Raw genomic sequence first — 14,776 nt, 5'->3', positions numbered from 1 at the left:
AATATTGTATATAGCGGATACCCTGACTGGCTCTGTGGGAACATGTATAAGAGATACCTCACCCTCCTCCAAGGTCCAAGAGATGGAAACACTGAGTTTGATTGGAAAAAGAGGTTATTGACACTGAAGTTTCTTGGCAGTTGTGAAGACTCAGATTGAAGGGTATGAAGGTAGTTTTGAATTATGAGTTAGAAAATGAGTTTTAAAGACTGCTCCATTCTGCAAGTTGATAGTACTTACCTGACTGGATTGTCCTGGCAGAATATTTTTTGGAAGACTGTATTCAGATGACCCACTTTGTTCCTCCACCGAAGGACAAGAAGAAGAAGGATAAGGATGATGATAGTGGTGAAGACGATGATGTAAGTGAGTTTCGTGAAGAATTTTCATTGTGGGCAAAATTGTTATCGCAGGGAATGATTTTAGTAAAAACATGCAATAAGTTAGCATTACAAAAACTTCTAAAAATTGACTGTAATGTCTATCTTTGAATTAATTGATATATTTCACTCCAAAGAATTCGATGTTCAGTGAAAAGCGCTTTTCATACCATGAGTTAAATCATCTCTGGCATAAAGGTTAAAAAAAAAGAGGAAGGGGCTTCCCTAGTGGCGCAGTGGTTGGGAATCTGCCTGCCAATGCAGGGGACATGGGTTCGAGCCCTGGTCTGGGAACATTCCACGGAGCAACTAGGCCCGTGAGCCGCAACTACTGAGCCTGCGCATCTGGAGCCTGTGCTCCGCAACAAGAGAGGCCGCGATAGTGAGAGGCCTGCGCACCGCGATGAAGAGTGGCCCCCGCTCGCCGCAACTAGAGAAAGCCCTCGCACAGAAACGAAGACCCAACACAGCCCCCAAAAATAAAATAAATAAATAAGTAAGTCAGGAGCTCTTAAAAAAAAAAAAATCTAATTTATAAAAAAAAAGAGGAAGGAGTAAGATATTTAATAACTCCCATTTTGTAAGGCCTTGCTGCTCAGAGTGTTTTCCATGAGCCACAACACCTGGGAAACTGGTAGAGAGGTGGAATCTTGTGCCCCACCCCACATCTCCTAAATCAGAATCCACACTTTAACAAGATCTCCAGGTGACCCATATGTACAATAAAGTTTAAGCAACAGCAGCTACAGTCCTAGGTTACAGAGACTGTATGGTAATGACATTAGCAGATGGAGAGAGTATTGAAGTGGGGGATGATGAGGGATTTCCTAAGAAACAGGAAAGAAAAGTGACACTTATTTCGTAGTGCTTCAGAGTTGGACCAGTGATATTTAAAAATGCATCCTGAATCTGGAAACATGAACAGAATGAATGTTACAAGGCAGCCAGCAATGCAGAATATGATAAACATAACCTAGGATTGGGTATTTTTAATCAGATTTGAGGATATAAATGAATTATATTATGAATTATATCCTCAAATCCAATGAATTACAAAGTTTATTGGGGGGAAAAAAATCAATTGTAACAACTTCATTTCTCATTACTGATGGTTTGGTTTATCATTGGTTCTCAGGCAGACTTTTTGGATTATTTCAGATGTAGATGAAGGTGGTCAAATACCCTGTCTTCCGGTATGAGTGAGCCTGGGAATTACACAGGAAGACATTGTGTATATATAATTATATGATAATTGATACAAAGAGAGGATCATAGGAGCAGTTTATTAATCAGTAAGGAAAATATTTTTGAAAAATCAAGAGTTTATAGTCATAAGGGAGAAATAAGCTTTGTAGAAGGAGCCGTTAGAAGTTTTAGAGTCAAATTTAAACGTTTGTGCTTGAATTTTAGTCACATCCTATGGGAAGTATTGTTCAGTAGAAAAATTCAGTATGTCAACGTGCAGTGGTTTTACGTTTTTGAAAATTAAATTTCTTCTATATGCCAGATACGACTAATCAGCTAGAATCAATAAGGATATTAGGTGTCATGTGAACATTAAGAACAAATGTAGGAGACTTAACTCATGAGCTGTACTAATTGAGACAGTCCAAAATATGTCTCCCTGTTTTTTGCAGGCAAATTGCAACCTGATCTGTGGTGATGAATATGGTCCAGAAACAAAGATGAGCATGGCTCAACTGAATGAAAAAGAAACTCCTTTTGAACTCATCGAGGCTCTACTTAAGTACATCGAGACCCTTAATGTTCCTGGAGCTGTGTTGGTTTTTCTGCCTGGCTGGAATTTGATTTATACTATGCAGAAGCATTTGGAAATGAATCCACATTTTGGTATGAGTCTTTTTTGAATTCTCAACTATTTGAGAGTGAAAAATGAATGATTTTGCTTGCACCCTAGCCAATATATGAAAATAAAATTTAGTGTTGTATCAATTTTTGATTAAAAATATGCATAATGTAGAAAAGTTTTAAACTCGACTCCTATTTTTAGACCTTAACTTTTCCATATTTTTATAGGAAGCCATAGGTATCAGATTCTACCTCTGCATTCTCAGATTCCTCGAGAGGAACAGCGCAAAGTATTTGATCCAGTACCAGGTGGAGTAACCAAGGTAAGTAGTAAACATTACAGTTACGGGGTTGGAATTAACGTAGATATTAGACAACTATTACAGACCTTCAAAGAGCTATCCAAAAAAATTGTAATCCATCTGAATTGAGGAAGAAAAAAGGGGTCCTTTCTTCATGAGCTTAGTAGGTTTTTCAATTATCCAGTCAGTGAATGAGTGATTTATTTGAAGATTTCTGTAATTCTGTTGTCATTTGTTACATAAGCAGATCATTCCTTTTAAGTACGTAATAGGAGAATATTTTCTGAAGTGTAATTTTTCTTAATACCATTTCTTCACAGGTTATTTTGTCCACAAATATTGCTGAGACAAGCATTACCATAAATGATGTTGTTTATGTCATTGACTCCTGCAAGTAAGTTCCCAAGGAACCCATTGCCTTGAATACAGTAAATCTTTAGAATACTCCATGTAGTGTCTAGAATCAATTAACAGAATCAAAAACACCTTATTTTTAAAACTCTTGTGTTCTCTTACCGTCAGAATTACTGTGCTGCATCTGTATGTACTGAGTTATAGTGTAATTAATGATTCTTGGTGTTGATCATCATATCAGTTATGGTAGAAAGTGACGAAGCTTAACACTACTGACTGCTTCCCACTTATTCTTGTCTGCTGGTGTTCTGCTCATTTCCCGTTGGGTGTTTCCATTGACCACTGCCATACAATGGCATGCTCTTTGGTGTATAAAGATGTCCAATATTTAGCTCATGACAAGTGTCCTATTTGTAGGACACTACTTAAGAATTAAGACTTCATATTTGGTATGAGATACCCTGGGAAATACACAGGGAGGCATTGTGTATAGGTAAAGTAATTACACGCTAATTGATACACAGAGAGGAAAGAAACGTCGAAACTTTGTTCTGTCTAGCCAGTTTGTGCCCCATGTCTTCTCTGTAGTCCCTAAGCCTTTCCTGGCAATTGAAGAAGATTTGCCAATGCCCACTTTAGGGAATGGTGAATAGCATGCCCCTCTTTTGTGCCAGTCCCAGTCATTTAGTGCCAGCTGCCTATGTGTAACATTGACAAATTCTGAGGTTGCTTAGGGGTTCAAGAGGACCATGCCAACACCACTTGGTGAGGTCTTCAGAAGTGCCACATGTTCCAGTTTAGCACATAGCCTTTAGATCATAGATTGCCTAAAAGTTAAACTAAACTTCGGAATAGAGTTGGCTTTGAATAATTATCACTCACTTACCTGCACGTGCCAGATCCTGTTTAAGTGCTATACGTTCATTAATTCACATAATGTTTATAAATAAAAACACTACAAGGTAGGTGATAGTATTATACTCATTTTCAGATGAGGAAAATGAGGCACAGAAAGATTAGTAACTTGGCCAAGATCATCCATCTGGCAAGTGGCACGTGTATATTATATTGCCTCCTAGCAGGTTGGCAGCCTAAAGAGTGCACAGTCAAATTCTTATCGGTGCTGTTTACAAACAGACATCGCAAGTAGGCATGACTGGAAAGCGTCTGCCACTTAGTGGAAATGTAACAGTTATGTATTGATAGTACACGTGAGTTTGAGAATTAACCACTCTTTCCTATTCAGGCAAAAAGTGAAGCTGTTCACTGCTCACAACAATATGACCAATTACGCTACAGTCTGGGCATCCAAAACAAACCTCGAGCAGCGGAAAGGACGAGCTGGCCGCGTACGGCCTGGATTCTGCTTTCACCTCTGTAGCCGAGCTCGTTTTGAGAGGTAAGACCAATTCTTGAGTAAAGAATGAAGTTGGGTTTTTTTTAGCCTTTTACACACACACACACACACACACACCCCTCCCCACACCTCTCTGCCCTGACATAAACTTAATGAACTCAGAACATAAGTGCTTCCAGTTAATTGGAGGAAACTTAGCTTAGATAGTGAGATTGTGGTAAGGATGAAATCAGAAATTATCAATGATGGCATGTTTGATACCGATTAACTATTTACTAATAATCTTTTAAAAGCATAACATATGTTTTCCATACCACACATCTTTATCACTTTGGGATTACTGATATTTATGGAATGGTTAACTTTTCTGAAAAATAACGTTAAAATAACAATACTTTTGTATTTATAGACACCCTCCCCACCCCCCACCCCCATTAGCACATCACCTCTGTCATATGATCCTCCTTATGTGCCTGAGAAACAGAGGGCATTATTTAGGTAAGGAAGCCAAAGCTTAAGAAGCTTAGCTGACTTCTCCAGGACTGAAATCCAAGTCTGTTAATACCTTGTTCGTTTCCGTTTATACCACAGATCCTTTTGGAGAATGTTTGTGGATGAGACCAATTGGTTTAAAAAATACTTCTCTGGGGTGCTAGCTCACCATCTTCTCAGATTGCTAGCTTTCCAAATAAAGTCGTTATTCCTTGCCTCCCACTCAACCCCAATTTAAAAAATAAAAAATACTTCTCTCTCTGAATTACAGACTTAAGTTATATGTATTTAGTTGTATGTTTCTGGAAATCAGTGTGGTGTACATTAGCTTTAACCAGTTGATAATAAAGGTAGAGTTAGGAGGTGTGTTTGTGTGTGTGTGCCACAATGAAGGATTGTGGGACAGACTAATTTAGGTGACCAGATGTATATAGCACACTGAAGAAAGGTCAAAGCTTTGATTTGCTTTTATACTGATAACATATGGCTCCCTAGTAATTACAAATGTTGGTTTATTTGAGCATCAGAAGTTAATGCAGGAGACTGGCTGCAACATTTGGAAGACACTTAGTTCTTTTTAAAGGTTGGCTTGTCCCTTGACCTGAATAAACAAGTACTATACTCTAACATTTTACAGTAAAACCAGCTCCTAATTAATTAACAGCATGAATAGATCTGTAAGGGATTTTTGTTCTTTTCTCTGTAGGATGAGGAATAGATATGCTATATGCATCTATGTAAACCTGATTAAAGCTGATCTAGGTCTTACCAGCAGTGTTGGAATTCACCTCTAAATGGTTCCTATGAATCTTCATTATAAGTAGTTTATATAGAATAAGCCTGAATTGCAAATGTAGAGACCTGGATTTTAATATTATTTCTGCCTAATGTATCACATAATCTTAAATATTTACACTCTTTAGGCCTTTGTTTCCCCATTCTACAAAATGAGATTAAGTTACTTAACCTTTCTGTGTCTCTTTCCTCAGTTGAAAAAAGAAGGTAATGCAATACTAATCCCATAGGATTTGTTTGCGAATTAAGTGAGTCAGTAATGGAAAATACTGAGAACAATACTTGGCACGTAGTAAACTCTCAGTAAATGTTAGCTATTATTATTATTGTTAATATTGATTTATATTAATAGTTTTTATTACTAAAATTTTAAAGGGTTAGATAATCTGTAAGATCCTTTCCAGTGGCACTAAATTTATACAGACCAGGAAGTGGGGGAAGAGGTGGCAGGGAAATATTAGTATTAGCCTGCATCTCCCACAGAAGGTCTTGCTACCGTTTTTAACCCATGTTTGTCAGCAGCCAGACCTGAAGAAGCCATGGGTGGGGGTAATAACATTAGAGATTTGGGATAATTTTTCATCCTCCTTCACTCAGCTGAAAATGGCTTCAAGCTATAAGGGTAAAGTCGTAAGCCACTACTCAACCACTTAAGAAGGTCTTGTCCAGAGAGTCTTTGTAGTAAATATAAAACGTTCTTTTGTAATTGTAAAAAGATGAGGGAAGGGCAGCTCTATATATTCCTGATTATCTCTCTGCAACGTTTTTTGTTAAATAAACGTGTGTGTACACAAGAGAAGATGGTTATTTTATGCTTATTTTCTCTTAGACTCGAAACCCACATGACCCCAGAGATGTTCCGAACACCATTGCATGAAATTGCTTTGAGCATAAAACTTCTGCGTCTGGGAGGAATTGGCCAATTCCTGGCCAAGGCAATTGAACCTCCGCCTTTGGATGCTGTGATTGAAGCAGAGCACACACTTAGAGGTACCTACAACTACAGACCAGCCTAACACATGCTAGTTATACCATCTGTCTTGTCCTGGCAAGTAACACTTAACAAATGAGTCAAGAAGAGGATCTAGTCCACAAGGCTGTGACAGCAAAGCTTCCAGTGTTGCTTAATGTACTTAGTGTGGTCAGTGTATAAAATGAGCAACGTAAGGTAAGAAAGGGATGATGTGAGTCTTATTGGGGAAAAAATGGAGAAAAGGCACACGTTCTCTCTTAACCAGTGGTTAACGATTGGAACGTGAATTATTCATGATACCCACAGTGTTTCATGTACATTTCATAGAACATCTATTTGCATTTTCTTATCACATTTACAGAGGCAGTGTAGTATAGTGGAAAAAAATAAGGGCGTTGGAGTCCAGGGGGATCTGAATTTGAATTTTGAATCTCGCGCTCACCTGCTGTGTGAACTTCAGACTTTTATTCTCTAGATTTCATTTCTTTCTAGAAATTATCAACGGATGCTGTCAGACTTGTTAGAGCATGTAGCTGTTTATGCTGCTATTACAGTTATTACTGTATTTATAGACTTCTCATGGACTGTACTCAGCTTTACAGCCTACAGGGCCTAATTCTAGTACCTTCTTCATGTTAGGTGCTCTAGAATTTGGTTTTGTTCTGTTTTTGAGTGAAGAGAATTGTTGGCTATGGGCATGGTGCTGGCAGTTGGCTTGACAGATGAGGAAAACTTAAGTGCAGTATCTGAACCTTAATCTATAAACAAATGTTTCATCTTTGCCTAGGTTAAAGGGGTGTTCATTACTGTTTCTGCTAACAAAGAAATATCTCCCCACAGAGCTTGATGCATTAGATACCAATGATGAGTTGACTCCTCTGGGACGAATCCTGGCTAAACTCCCCATTGAGCCTCGTCTTGGCAAAATGATGATAATGGGGTGTATTTTCTAGTAAGTGCTTTGTTTTATTGCTGATAGTTAAATGGTAAAACAGTTTTAGAATTTTATCCCCCTCCCAATAAAAACAGGATGGGCTCGAATAGAAGAAAAAACTAAATATTCTTCAGTAGAGAAGTGGCATACTTTAGATACTGAGAAAAGTGTGAAATGAGAAGAACAAACAGTTCCAGTGGATGGACACCTGGGCCCAACTTTCTGGGGGAAAGAGCACAGACTTCTCAAAAGAGAAGTGCAGTTAAGTAGGTTAAGTAGTTTTCCTTGAAAGAGAAAGATTAGGAAAACAGGTATATATTATTAGAAGGTTTTGAAGATTAAGAGATTTTGTAAGATGAGGGAGAATGGGAAAGGAAAAATATAATACTTGGTCAGTTTATGGTAAATATGCTTCCATTAATATCAGAACTCATTTTTTTTTTCCCTTTTTGCCTCTGGAGAGCAGCTGTAAAATTTTTTTTGTTCAGCCAGTTTCAGTGCTATTAAAACAATATCATAGCCAATAAAGACTGACCCACAGTTGACAGTACTGCCCAAGTTGCTGGAACAAGAATGTGATCTAGACTGAATTTTCCTTTCTGTTTCAGTGTGGGAGATGCTGTTTGTACCATCTCTGCTGCCACCTGCTTTCCGGAGCCTTTCATCAGTGAAGGAAAACGACTGGGTTATATCCATCGAAATTTTGCTGGAAACAGATTTTCTGATCATGTGGCCCTTTTATCAGTATTCCAAGCTTGGGATGATGCTAGGTATGGGCTTGAAAGAGGAGAGTTATAAGATTCTGGTGAACTGTCTCTAGTTTGTAATCTGTATCTAGTTCTTTAGGCTTTGGGAATGACTCTTAACAACCTATTTGTTTTAGAATGGGTGGAGAAGAAGCAGAGATACGTTTTTGTGAGCACAAAAGACTCAATATGGCTACACTTAGAATGACCTGGGAAGCCAAAGTTCAGCTCAAAGAGATTCTGATTAATTCTGGATTTCCAGAAGGTAAGATTCTCACATTCTTAAGACATATCTGAAGTAACCTTAATGTAATACATGCACATTGACAGTGCAGTATATTTTAGCTTCAAACATTAGACCCTTTGCTTTTTCTATGTTCCTGGCTATTTCTTAGTTCTTTGAACTCTGGTGATAATCAGTTTTTCACATTAATTCAGTCTTTTACAAGATGCAAAAGGTTATAATGTTCAAATTGTAATTTAGTACAGAGATGATTAATAGACCTTTTGAGAATTGTGCTACTTTGGGAGGACTTTTTGTTTTTGTTTTTACTAATTTTTATTGGAGTATAGGTGATTTACAATGTTGTGTTAGTTTCTGCTGTACAGCAGAGTGAATCAGTTATACACATACCCACTCTTTTAGATGGGAGGATTTTTTAAATCCATCCACTTGTGAAGAACACAGGTCTAGCTTTTAGCATCTTTTGAATGAACAGTTTGTTGAAATACCTCAAGTAGTGGTTTGTGAAGTGATTTATTAATTTGCCCATCTGTTCAGTTTTAGATATAAAGTAAACTCTACCGTGTTAAATTTTAATTGGCTTTAAATAAGGTTTTAGTGGACAATTACAGAGGACTTTGATATCTGATATAGGAATAGTAATCCAGCTGTTCATTTCTTGTGTGAATTTGAACTATTGTACTTTTCTCCAATTAGATTAAGAGACAGAGTTATTTCCTGAAACATTGAAAATTGGAACACATAACCAGAAAGAGCTGTTTAGTTGAGAGACAGAAGGTAGTTGGGCAGTATCTAGATAACTAAAGTAATTCTCTTCTGTTGTAAACTGACTAAATTTTTATTTTTATTTTTTTTTAATTTATTTATTTTGGCTGTTTTGGGTCTTCATTGCTGCACGCAGGCTTTCTCTAGCTGTGGCGAGTGGGGGCTACTCTTCTTTGCAGCGCATGGGCTTCTCATTGCGGTGGCTTCTCTTGTTGCGGAGCACAGGCTCTAGGCGCACAGGCTTCAGTAGTTGTGGCTCGCAGGCTCTAGAGCGCAGGCTCAGTAGTTGTGGCACACGGGCTTAGTTGCTCCGTGGCATGTGCGATCTTCCCGGATCAGGGCTCGAACCCGTGTCCCCTGCATTGGCAGGTGGATTCTTAACTGCTGCGTCACCAGGGATTTCCCAATTCGTAGCTTTTTAATCAAAATCAAAGGAAAAGAGAAAAACATTTTTGTGTGATAGACTCTTCACAACAGTCCTGAGATGCACATATTACTACCCCATTTTATAGATGAGGAAACTGACACAGAAGCTTAAGTCACGTGTCCAGACTCAATTAGGAAGTTTATAAGACTAGGATTCAGGTTTTTTAGAACAAAGTATATCCGCTCTCTTACCATCATACTTTCCATGTGCGTAAGGCATAGTTTGGGTGAAGACATCCGCCACCTTCTAGTGGGTTCCTCTTAAGTTGTCATTCCATCTTCTGTAGAAGGAACAGCTTTTTCAAAACAGCATATGGAACACTGTGGTCATATCAGTCTAGCTCTTATACTGAGAGTAGATGGTTATTGGGCGATTTTTTAAAATACTTACTCCAAGCTTATATTTTGTTGAGTCTGTATGAGAATATAGACATTTTAATTTTCTTATTGTGGCTACTCAGCAGAATTTCTCCTTGCACTTAATCTGAGTGCAAGAGTTCTGAGAAGAGAGGAAGTTAGACAGGTTATTTGAAAAAGGAGGGTGGAGGAGGAGTTAATTCTTCTAATTGTCATCTAATTCTGGTAAATACTTTACATGCAATGTGAGGATTAACCAGATACCTGATTTTTTTTTTTTTTTTTAAATCTTCCTCTTAACAGAGTGTTTATTGACACAAGTGTTTACTAACACTGGACCAGACAATAATCTGGATGTTGTTATCTCTCTCCTGGCCTTTGGCGTGTACCCCAATGTGTGCTATCATAAGGAAAAGAGAAAGATTCTCACCACTGAAGGGCGTAATGCGCTTATCCACAAGTCATCTGTTAATTGTCCTTTTAGCAGCCAAGACATGAAGTACCCATCTCCCTTCTTTGTTTTTGGTGAAAAGGTAAGAAAAGATTAGTTTAGAAAAGTTTACATTTAAAATCCAAATTATCTTTACTTATTAATGTGCAGTGGGAACATGAGTTTTAATTTTCAAAGCATAGTTCATTATCATTATGTGGTAGTTGATTGACAGTTGGAATGTCAACTATTTCTTCTTGCCTCTTTCTCTGTCTTCAGATTCGAACCCGGGCCATCTCTGCTAAAGGCATGACCTTAGTCACCCCCTTGCAGCTGCTTCTCTTTGCCTCCAAGAAAGTCCAATCTGATGGACAGATTGTGCTTGTAGATGACTGGTATGGATTTTCATATGTGAACTCAACTGAATTCTTAAATTGAAATGTAATGGGATTCAGCTGCTAATCTAACTTAATTTGTGAAACATGGCAAAATTTGATGGCACAAATGAGATGCTTTATAACACTGTCTTTTCTTGGCGAGTAGTATATCTTAGGAGTATGGTTCATAGTTGGTAGTAAAGTCTTAAATTGACTATACCAGCAGAAGCAGATGCATTAGGCATTGGAGCCGCATCCACTACCATGAATACTACACTAAGGAATTAGAGTCTAATTGGAGCTTGGGCACCTCTTTTTTCTGTATACTTTATAGTACTTAGAGACTAGTGGTGAGTGGGTAGTAAGCACTTGGCAGAAATTGATAGAATTTAACGAATGGTTAGTAGGCTCAGTTATATTCTTGAAAACTTGCAAAACTAACAATCTTAGTGTCTTATTTCATTCTTTTGTTGGAGGCTGAGTGATCTGTACGGTTAAGAGTATTTTGCTCGATAGACTTTGTGGTTCACAACTCCTGCCAATAGCTAGCAGTGAATTTCAAGAAGTTACCTTAGATGATTATTCTTCCTACCTGTGTTTGCCTAATTCTGGGGCCATTACATTAGTTGAAAGTATTGGTACTTGGAAAGAAGTTAAATTTGTCCCGTCACTTGCCATGTGTGAAATTGAAAGATAATAGTCTTTTTCTGTGTGTACCACCTCTCATTTTTAGTCATTTTTCTCTATTTTAGGATCAGACTGCAAATATCTCATGAAGCTGCTGCCTGTATCACTGCTCTCCGGGCAGCCATGGAGGCTCTGGTTGTTGAAGTAACCCAGCAGCCTGATATCATCAGCCAGTTGGACCCCGTTAATGAACATATGCTAAACACAATCCGCCAAATCTCTAGGCCCTCAGCTGCTGGCATCAACCTTATGATTGGCAGTACACGGTGAGTACCACAGTAACTTCTCTTTGAACTAAGCAGAGTACAGTAATCTTATACTGGCCTAAAATTTCCACAGTTAGTTAATAGAGGCCTTGTTATTTAAGTTACAGTTCTAGACAAATGCTGAATATGAAGTCTAGTTCTGGTTAGCACACTCAGAAAAAAGGGTGTTACTTTTGTGTTAATGATCTGTTACACCAGTGCATGCTAGAGATAGAAAGAGATCTTAAAAGTACATATAGAGTCCAGGATAGGTCACATGACAGGAAAGTGAGAGACCCCAGACAGTCCTCTTCCCACAGTACTGCCTTGCCGTCTCCAAAGAAAAAATGATGAGGTGCTAAGTTCGTTCTTAGGTGAAAAGCATCTGGGTTTATCTTAGGGAAGTACAGGAACATGGGTATCTAAAAGTAAAGAAGTATGTAGTTCCTCTTAATTCTTAAAATGTTTTATCTGCTTCAGTTTTTTTCACCTTCAAAAAGTTTCTTTGCCCACAGCTTTTTCTTTGGAAATACTTGATGCCTGCAGAAAATGCAGAACAGTGAACTCCCATATAGTCTCTTAGGTTTCACTGACTGTCAGCATTTTGTGATACTTGCTTTCATATAAATATTACACACTTCTTTTGCTTAATCGTTTGTGGTGATTAAGTTGCATTTTACATCAGTATGCTTCATGTATCTTTTGAGAACATAGCATAAACAATACTAGTTGACACCCCAAAAATGTGTTACAATAACACTATCTAATATACAATTATTAAAATTTTTTTTAGTCACTCAAAAATATTCTTTAATCTCCCCATCAAGATTCACTTACTGCATTTGGTTATAAACTGTTATCTTAATGTATAGAAGTGCTGTGTGCTTTGTGGATTCTGGCTTCCCATTTTGCCTATAACTGAGTTAACTACTTCTTTAAACTAATGAAACATAGTACTTAGGGTGTGCCACACTGTGTTAAGTGCTTTTCTGATATTAACTCATTTTAATATTTAATCTATCTATGATGTATTCAGTATTTGTGCATTTGGCTTCATTCCCTTTATGCATTAAATTTTCGAATGTGACTAAATGTTTATATTTTGTGACTAGTTGAGAAGTACTAAGGATGCTTTGCTAAAGTGGTGGTTTTGTGCTTTTGCTAGGTATGGAGATGGTCCACGTCCTCCCAAGATGGCTCGATATGACAATGGAAGTGGATATAGAAGGGGAGGTTCAAGTTATGGTGGTGGAGGCTATGGGGGTAGTGGAAGCTACGGTGGCAGTGGCTATGGTGGTGGCTCCAGCTCCTACTGGGGAGGCTATAGAGGGGGTTCCCGAGGTGGCTATGGAGGTGACTACAGAGGGTCTAGTGGAGGAGGCTACAGAGGATCTGGGGGATTCCAGCGAGGAGGCGGCAGAGGGGGCTATGGGAGTGGCTACTTTGGACAAGGAAGAGGAGGTGGTGGCTATTAAAGCTTGCTTATGTCAGTGCCTGTGCATAGACAGGTAAAAAAAAGAAATGCATGCTACCCCTTTTCCCTAGTTGTTTATGTGCTGCCAGTAAGTAAACCCATTCCACCCATTCTGTGGTTTGTTGTAGTTTAAGGAAACTAAACATATTAGGTATATTAGTGATTTTGTTTATATTATGTAAAATATCATGCTCTATTATAAAAGTACTACAGTTTGTATTTTTTCTTTAAGGAGTAAAGATTTGCCTTTAAAATTAACTTGATATTTTCTTGATTTTAGTTTAATACAATAGAAATAAAGTATTACATTGAATACTGGCTATGTAGTTAATTGTTGATCTTACACATTAGAAAAATTTTACAATGGCACTTAATTACATCTGTTAGTTTTAAACATTAGAGGAAAAACTGTACTTTGTTTCACAAGTATACCAATTGATGTTATTACTTACAGTAGTTAGAATAAATAGCCTTGAACTGCAGTTGTTATTCTTGCAGTAAATACTGGCCAGTACACAATTGACATGGGCCTCTGTATCTGAATAAAACTTTTGACCTAAGGCTGAACGTTTTTACTTTTTCCCAAGCTTTGTCTTTGAAAAATCTAAGACCAAGGTCAGCGTTCTCTTTTCTTAAGTTAGTTTCCAGTGTAAAAATTATTTTAAAATTTTAATCAAAATTAAAAATTAATCTACGTAACCCTTGAATAAAGATTATATTTAGGCAAAGAAGCTTCACCAATGCATAAAGTTTAGATATTTGACAAGTAACTCTACATTAACATGTATTTCAAAGGATATTTGTTAAGCTGGTTTATTTTAGTGGAGATGTTTATACGCTTATAACACTTTATAAATAGTTTCCAATGAATTTTCACATTTCTAATTTCAGAAATAGCACAGTATAGTAGAGATTACAAAGTTTTTGGATGAGACGGGACTGAGCTCATATCTTAATACTGCTGACACGTGAATGATCTTGGGCAACTTATATTTTGTGTTAATGTCCTTTTCAAAATCCTCTTCTCATTATACATACGTTCTTTAGATCACCTTTAGCAGTTACTGTTGATAAGCTGATTAGTCCAGTTTACAGACTCTCAAATCTATATCTCCAACTGAGATTTTCTTTCTGAGCATCAGACCTGTGTAAACAACTACTTACTGGACATACATTTCTGTCCAGAAATAAAAAAACTTAAGTACTATACAAACTGAAGAAAACCCCCTAACTCATCCTATGCTGTATATACTCTGTTGACTGTTCAACTGGTTTTTGTTTGTTTGTTTAAACACAGATAGGAGTTTCAGCCAAAGCCATAAATATCACCACATCTAGTCAATTCTTCTTCCAGAACACCTTCCAGTTGTGCTGTTCTAAACGAGCTGCCTGTGTTCTATTCAGGCTGTCATTAACTTGTATATACACTGATGCAGCCTCTTAACTGATCTTCCTGCTTGTTTAGTCCTGCTGTCTACAGTCCATTCTCGACACTGCAGTTAGATTAACATTCCCATACAAATCTAAGGTCACCACCACGCCCCTCTTTGCTTAAGCCAGTGGTTCCTATTGCCTTTGGGGTAAAGGCTAAGCTCCCTTCTTATCCCCTCACTCCTACCCTACACTCAG

General features: G+C 37.7%; 1 protein-coding gene across 4 annotated transcripts in view; it reads left to right on the top strand.

The window, feature by feature from the left end:
• DHX9 (DExH-box helicase 9) overlaps positions 1-13,465 on the top strand; it is a 54,573-nt gene extending 41,108 nt beyond the window's left edge. For all 4 annotated transcript variants that reach the window (XM_082472610.1, XM_082472612.1, XM_082472611.1 and 1 more), the window contains 13 exons: positions 262-362; positions 2,018-2,231; positions 2,418-2,512; positions 2,812-2,885; positions 4,092-4,244; positions 6,319-6,479; positions 7,303-7,414; positions 8,005-8,166; positions 8,280-8,407; positions 10,238-10,467; positions 10,644-10,759; positions 11,494-11,694; positions 12,839-13,465. In XM_082472610.1, coding sequence (XP_082328736.1) covers positions 262-362; positions 2,018-2,231; positions 2,418-2,512; positions 2,812-2,885; positions 4,092-4,244; positions 6,319-6,479; positions 7,303-7,414; positions 8,005-8,166; positions 8,280-8,407; positions 10,238-10,467; positions 10,644-10,759; positions 11,494-11,694; positions 12,839-13,148 — 2,057 coding nt within the window. In that variant the 3' untranslated portion in view covers positions 13,149-13,465. The remainder of the gene's footprint in view (positions 1-261; positions 363-2,017; positions 2,232-2,417; positions 2,513-2,811; positions 2,886-4,091; positions 4,245-6,318; positions 6,480-7,302; positions 7,415-8,004; positions 8,167-8,279; positions 8,408-10,237; positions 10,468-10,643; positions 10,760-11,493; positions 11,695-12,838) is intronic.
• The last annotated feature ends 1,311 nt before the right edge of the window (positions 13,466-14,776 follow it).

Source organism: Balaenoptera physalus (genome assembly GCF_965194825.1).
Source record: "Balaenoptera physalus genome assembly, chromosome: 1".
NCBI classification, from domain to species: Eukaryota; Metazoa; Chordata; class Mammalia; order Artiodactyla; family Balaenopteridae; genus Balaenoptera; species Balaenoptera physalus.
The sequence above is the reverse complement of the archived record's forward strand: the minus strand, read 5'-3'. Positions and strand labels throughout refer to the sequence as shown.